General features: G+C 46.0%; 1 protein-coding gene across 1 annotated transcript; it reads left to right on the top strand.

Moving 5' to 3' along the window:
- Nucleotides 1-232: 232 nt before the first annotated feature.
- Nucleotides 233-2,024, top strand: LOC128855633 (golgin subfamily A member 7). Its single transcript, XM_054090690.1, has 4 exons — nucleotides 233-380; nucleotides 595-724; nucleotides 799-951; nucleotides 1,016-2,024. The coding sequence occupies exons 2-4, from the start codon at nucleotides 605-607 to the stop codon at nucleotides 1,154-1,156; spliced, it is 414 nt and encodes a 137-aa protein (XP_053946665.1). The 5' UTR covers nucleotides 233-380; nucleotides 595-604; the 3' UTR covers nucleotides 1,157-2,024.
- Nucleotides 2,025-7,770: the final 5,746 nt, after the last annotated feature.

Here is a 7,770-nt window from a genome sequence, read left to right as displayed (position 1 = left end):
TTCTGTGGTTGACTGGCTTAATTGGCATTTCATTATTTTTTTATTTTTGTAATTTTCATCACAGTTTGAATATCTCATGTACAAATTTTTTCCATTGTACCCAAGACTCAAACTCCGCTAAGACAATGCAACACTGTACGCACAGTACGAACGAAAATCGTTTTGCTTTCACGCAACTGCTGTATTTATCTCTTTCTCGCACACTTTTGCTTAATTCTCTATGCACTGGTTGACAGTTCGCAATTGAAAGAACAAGAATCGTAGAAGGACGGAGGAGAAAAATCTGCAGTCAAAGCTGACACAAATTTATTTGGGAAATTGATAAATTTTTATTACACAAAGTAATTAGAACGGCTTTTTAAATTTCAACGCAAAAGCAGGTGAGTTTTCAATCAATTTCGTCTGCTGTATAAGCTTTGTGGCAACAAATGTCTCTGCAGCGAGCAATAGTTACCGATTTTCCACGCAAAACCAACAAAATGATTAGCCCTTCAAAGTGCTGTGCAACGCCTTTATTTAACTTTTTTATCTTTTGCAATTGCGAAAAATTAATTCGAATAGCCAAATAACAAACCCCGTTTTCTTCTCTTACAGAAAAGGGAAGATGTCGCAAGGTTTAACCTCGCTACAGGGCGGTGCTAATAAGGTATTTATTCAACGCGATTACAGCGAAGGCACCTCGGTCAAATTCCACACACGACTGCCCAGCGAACTGGAAGGACTGGTGAGTAAGCCATGCACAAATCTGGTCTATCTTGAATTTTCATTTGATTTATAACTTTATTTGCTTTTACGCAGGTTGAGCGACAGGCGTTTGAATCGACCATCAATAGGCTAAATGAATTCTTCGCAGAGGCGGAAAAAGGTTCTTGCAGTACTTACTGTGAAGGTTGCATTGGCTGCATCACCGCCTATCTAGTGTATATGTGTTCGGAAACACACTATGAAAAGGTATGGGTTTTAGTTGATATAATTTGTTAAAATTAATTAATTGTGTCTACATATTTCCAACCAGACACTTCGTAAAATTTCCAAATTCATTGCTTCCCAAAATGAGCGCATTTACAATCCGAAAGGATTACAAGTGATCGATCCCACGTACCGAGGTTTGCGCGTCATAGAAATATCTGTGTTAGATCGTCCAGGACGGACGTGACTTCCACTTTCTCATTCGACCGAAGAGTTTTTCATGTGAAAATGTGTGCGAGAGCAACGTTTGCGACCGACAAATAAAAACGATAAAAAAACGTTATCAAGCGTTTAGCGCCGATTATTCACAGGTTTATAATGTTCTAGCACTTTTCACAGCTGTACTGGATCAGCAAGAGGAAGCCAATTATAATTTAACAAATTTAGTTACATCTACTTGTTGTTATGTATATTACGTACGACCTACTTAACATAGTTGAATATGTAGAGTAAGATGCAAATGCGAAACAACGCCATTGGCCGCTGCCGAAGAGCCGGAAAAAATCAAAAAATTCAAATAAATTAAACGCTTAAATCCAATATTTGTATACAAATATAAATTAAATTAAGCAACTATTGCATTTCGTGCGCTGGTTTACATTGCATATACTGAATTTACGAACCCAAAAGTCATGCAGTTAAATAGGTTATGGCCGCATAGATACAGGGAAACCCCCATTCGTTTATGCTGCGTGAAAAAAAATTTAAACAGCAACGTCCATATATTGTTTAAAAAAATATAACCAGCAAAGTTACGACTCTTCAAATTGTAAATTAAATTTCATAAGCTAACCATAGTGTTTCATGTAAATCAGTTGTATGTGTATTTATACAAACTGTTTAGTAAAATGGTAAACATACGAACATTCAAACGATATAGTATGCGTAAGTCACTAACTAAAATTGAACAGTATACTGGAAAATTTAATGTTTAAGCGTTGGTAGTTAAACGTATGAAATGTGTTTACTACTTAAGCTGATGAATTTATTTAAAAAATATACTAATAAAAATGAAATGATATTGAATTGAAAATGACAAATGGCAGATTTACAAAAAAAAGGGAAAACTGAAATGGAGAAAGGACAGAAAAGACAGAGTGACTCGCTGTCGTGTGACTTCTTTAACCTGCAATTGGAAAGGATCGTACGAACCGCAGAACTTAATCGATTTTTTATAAGAGCGTACAACTGTTGGCGTATGCCGATCATATTGACCTCAGCCGTTCCCATGGCAGCCGGTTCTACGTTACCGGAATGACTCGGGTTTTTATTCCCGACCAAGGGCTGCCGCCCCAGTACACTAGCCCTGTCTAGTGTATCGTATATCACCCCACCCCTTACGTCACAGGAGCAAACTCCCGCAGCTAACCTGCTCCAAATACTTCTCCTCAGGGCTGGTGTCGAATCCAACCCTGGGCCAGAGGTATTCTACTGCTGCGTCTGCCATCAACGGCTCCACCCGAATTCCACCTCGGTTAGGTGCAATAAGTGCAACGGGTGGAGCCACCTTAAGACCTGCTCAGGCCTTAAGTCGCACAGGGAGTGGTCCACACGGTATGTGGCCACGTGTTGCTCCCGCCAACAGGCGTCTGATGCCTCCACGGCTACCACACCCCCTGATAGGCCGGCACTACCAACCGCCACCACAACCCACACCTCCACGGTGAGGAGCCTATCGGAGCAACACAACTCCCCTTTAACCCCTCCTATCCCTTCCTGCTCCAACCTCAGTGCGGGGACAAACCAGCAGCTCCTGGTCCCCCGTACAGTCTGTTCCGTGTGTCAGACCGTAATACCTCGGAATCTGGTATCAGTCCAGTGCAATTCCTGCAATGGCTGGTGCCATTTTCGGAGATGTTCCGGCCTGCGCACCACCCGTGAGTGGACAACTGCCTACGTTGCCCCCTGCTGCAGAGCTCTGCACCCACTACCTCCCCCGGAGGAGCGGCCGCCCACCACCATCAGGCCGCAACAACCACAGTGGATTGCACAGCAGGTCCAACGTAGACAACCCCACGCGTCCCTCACCCCCCGGATTACACTGACCTCACCGAGAAGCTTCAAGCTTCTCCAGTTTAACTGCAACGGACTTACGAGTAAGGTCGACGAGATAGTCGACTTTATGAACCGGCACAGTATCAAGATAGCTGCGGTCCAAGAAACAAAGTTGCACGCTAGGTCATCTCTGATCACCAGGGATGGCTATAACGTGCACAGACACGATCGCGAGCGAGACAACGGTGGTGGCCTAGCGTTTATAGTCCACCACACTGTGCAGTATCGTCTTATCGATGAAGGAATCGACCCCAGGGACAGCACCTTAGAATGTCAAGGCATAGCTGTCCGGTCAGGCGATTCCGAGCTCGAAATTTTTAATATATACATACCCCCTGTCACCTGCTGCCCGGCAGGATATCACCCTGATATAGGTGCGCTCATCAGAGGTGAAAACCGATTGGTTGTAGGTGACTTCAATGCGCATCACGATCTTTGGCATTCAAGCCTGCCAAATGATCGTAGGGGACAGCAATTGGCAGAGCAGATAGACGACTCGACATTCAGCACAGTGAACGACGACGCCCCCACCAGGGTAGTGGGCAATTGTAGCAGCTCGCCTGACCTAACAATAGCTAGCGCGGGTCTGATAAATAGCTTAACGTGGCGACCTATGCTATCGCTTGCATCAGACCACTTGCCCATTATCGTCTCGATCGAGAGACCTGCCGATTTCGTTTCCGCGAATCACCGGTCCTATTTTAACTTTATAAAAGCGAATTGGGCCGGCTTCACGGAATTCACCGAGGACACCTTCGCCGCTCTTCCCATCCCCACTGATGTGCGCGTCGGCGAACGCGCATTCCGCAAGGTGCTCACAGCTGCTGCGGCTCGCTTCATCCCAGCTGGATGTTATAAGGACATCCGTCCCCACTTCCCAGCAGAAGCAGCCAGTTTAGCAAACGAGCGTGACCACCTACGCCAGGCCGATCCCGGGGATCCCCGCATAAGGGATCTCAATTTGGAGATCCGGCAACTGGTAAATCAACACAAGCGGACTAAATGGGTTGAGCACCTGAAGACTTGTAACCTCATCTCCGGAGTGAGTAAGCTCTGGTCCACCGTTAGGTCCTTGTCGAACCCGACGAAACACAACGACAAGGTGGCTATCACCTTCAACGGTTGTACTTCGTCGGACCCGAAGAGATGCGCGAGCTATTTTAGCCGGCTGTTTACACTGCATCCTCCGGGCGACAGAACCAAACGTCGTGTTACCAGAAGGCTGCACAAACTGACGAACGACAGTGCGCCACTTACTTTCTCCGGTGATGAGGTTCAGGGGGCCATCAACAAGTCGAAATCTTCGAAAGCCATTGGCCCTGACGGACTTAACGCGCTGATGCTGAAGCATCTGGGACCCCTGGGAGTAGGATACCTCACAAGGGTCTTCAATTTGTCTCTGGCCACTCTCATCATCCCTGACAAGTGGAAAGCAGGGAGAGTGGTCCCACTATTGAAACCTGGGAAACCCGCCAACCAAGGGGAGTCTTATCGGCCGATAACTCTGCTTTCCCCAGTAGTGAAGACACTTGAAGCCCTCCTACTCCCACTCTTCACGACCCACCTGGCCCCAGCCCCACATCAGCACGGTTTCCGACGAGTGCACAGCACCACCACGGCACTCACCGCCATAAACGCCCAGATAAATCGCGGGCTTAACCAAAACCGCCCCTGCGAGAGGACTGTCCTAGTAGCGTTGGACCTAAAGAAGGCTTTCGATACAGTCAGCCATTCCACGCTACTAGATGATATTTATCAGTCGACACTCCCGCCAGGGCTGAAGAGGTGGTCCGCGAACTACCTGAGCGGTCGGCACTCGTCAGTGATTTTTCGAGATCAAATGTCAAAGCAGAGGAAGATTAAGCAAGGCGTACCGCAGGGTGGTGTCCTTTCACCCTTGCTTTTTAACTTCTACATCTCGAAGCTCCCCCAACCACCAGCGGGAGTTCCCCTGATCTCATACGCTGACGACTGCACGATAATGGCGTCGGGCAATGACATCGATGGCCTGTGTTCCAAAGTGAACAACTACCTCACCGACCTTTCTCGCTTTTTCACTGCGAGGAATCTCCAACTTTCCCCCACTAAGTCCACGGCGACCCTTTTCACCACCTGGACAAAGGAGGTCAAGCTGTCCCTTAAGGTAAAAGTCGACGACACACCAATTCCGACTGTGAATAACCCCAAAATTTTGGGTGTAACCTTTGACAGCTTGCTCTCCTTCTCTGCGCACACAACCGCAATTGCCACTAAAGTCCAAAATCGCAACAAGGTCCTCAAATCGCTGGCCGGCAGCACTTGGGGCAAGGACAAAGAACTGTTGCTTTCGACATTTAAGGCAATTGGCCGGCCGGTTCTAAACTATGCTGCGCCTGTCTGGTCGCCTGGCACTAGTGATTCGCAGTGGATAAAGCTTCAGACATGTCAGAATACCGCCATTCGGACAGCGACCGGGTGCCTCCTGATGTCACCCATACAACACCTGCACAACGAGGCACAAATGCTCCCAGTCGCGGAGCACAACAAACTGCTCAGCAAGCAGTTCCTGCTGGGGTGTTACCGCAGGTTTCACCCCTACAGACACCTGCTTGAGCCTGAGCCGCCTCCCAGGCACGTCAGGAGACACCTCCTCGACTACGCTGACGAACTCCAGGACAAAACTGACCGAGACCTATTGGACCGGACAGTATTCAGACAGTCAATAAACGACATTCACCGGGAGTCCGTTACCACCTTCATGAACTCCCGTCCCGTGAATGCCGTAATCGGAGTCCAACCACCACCCATTGCAGATGAAGAGCTCCAGCTTCCCCGTGAGACTCGTGTAACATTGGCACAATTACGTTCTGGATATTGTAGCAGGTTAAACTCCTACTTATCCAGAATTGACCCCGACATACCAAACACATGTCCGGCATGTGAAGGTACCCCGCACGACACTAACCACCTCTTCACATGCCCCCTTAATCAGACTCATCTAACCCCCCTCTCCCTCTGGACCCAACCCGTCGAAACAGCATGTTTCCTGGGCCTACCCCTAGATGAGCTAGACGAAGACGACAGATGATATACCTACACTGACAGGGCTAACTATGCTGTTAAAACAACAACAACAACCTCAGCGTTTCCACGACAGTCGCTTCTACGATACCGAAACGACCTGGATTTATATCCGGCCAAGGACTGTCACTCCAGCAGCATTCGGCTATGTTCAGAAACGCATTATAATGCGCAGTACTTGCAGCGCTGGCAGCACTGTCAATGAGACAATTCATGCAACTGGTAGATTTGTTGAAAAATTCCAAATAGATTTGTTGCATTTATGAACGCGCTGTGCAGTAAAATGGAATTGTTACTAGGTTTGGTCATGGACGATATATGTGAGGAAAAAACCGAGAGTCTTTTATTAAATTTAAGAAAAAAAAAACCGTGTAAAGCTTAAAAGGACATATCTTGTCAAAAGTTTAATATCAATAATAATATCGACATCGGCAGCTCAACTGAGCTTTGTAAATTTTGAGTGGGCACATTGATTGAGTGCCTGGTACCATACACCTCATCAAAGTCTTCGTAGTGAAGCCATGATGTTGATTCTCTACCGGATGTATTGTTTCTTTTTTTTCTTCGCTTATATGTGATGAGTAAATTAGAAAAGTATAATAAAATAAAGTTTAAATATCGTATTTTTCATCAATTTTTGTATTAAAAGCTAAAATAAATAATTAAATACCCACTTTTCATCAGACATTGTACTATTGGCAGTGTGAAAATTTTTGCTGCAAATAATGCACGACTTTTGATACAAAAATGACGTTTAAGAACGCGTTGCATTTGCAGTACTGCCATATTTGCATTTTTGAACGCACTGCTCACTCTGAAATGGTATGTTGCGCATTATAATGCATTGTTGAACATACCCTTCCCCGTATCTAAGTTGGGGAATGTTTATGCTGCTACAACAACCTCATCGGCCTTAACAACCGCGCTGTTAGTTCTGCCTTTTCCAAACTGGATAAAGAGGCAAAGGGAATGGGTCTGGTGGTGAACGAAGGCAAAATGAAGTACATCCTGTCATTCGCTTATCGGCACCCACGTCACTGTTGACAGTTATAATTTCGAGGTTGTAAAAGACTTGGTTTATTTAAGAACCATCATTAACAGCGATAACAATGTCAACCTGGAAATCCAACGTAGAATCTCTCTTGCCAACAAGTGTTACTTTGAACTAAGTAGACAATTGAGTAGTAAAGTAACTAGGCGCAGAAGCTTAAGCGATGGCAACATCCGATGAGACATCCCTTGGACTATTTGAGAGAAAGATTCTGTGGAAGATTTTTGTAGCTTTGCACGTTAGCGACGGCGAATATCACAGACGATGGAACAAAGAGCAGTATGAGCTTTACGGCCACATAGACATAGCAGCGAATAAAAATCCAGCGGCTACGTTGGTCATATTGTCCGAATGGATACAAACGCTCCGGCTCTGAAAGTATTCGATGAGGTACTAGCTAGTGGTAACAGAGGAAGAGAAAGGCCTCCTAAGAGTTAGAGAGATCAGATGGAGAAGGACTTGGCGTGTGTCCAATTGGCGCCGGTTAGCACGAGAAAGAAACGACTGGCGCGCTATGTTAAACTCGACCAAAATCGCGTAAGCGGTTATGGCGCCAATTAAGAAGAAGAAGAACATTGACAAAGTATTACAACTATTTTTTCCTTTCTTCATCTTTGCCCACAGTTGGACCTCCA

The sequence above is a fragment of the Anastrepha ludens genome, chromosome 2 (assembly GCF_028408465.1).
Source record: "Anastrepha ludens isolate Willacy chromosome 2, idAnaLude1.1, whole genome shotgun sequence".
NCBI lineage: Eukaryota > Metazoa > Arthropoda > Insecta > Diptera > Tephritidae > Anastrepha > Anastrepha ludens.
Note: the sequence above shows the minus strand (reverse complement) of the source record. Positions and strands in the feature narration are given on the sequence as shown.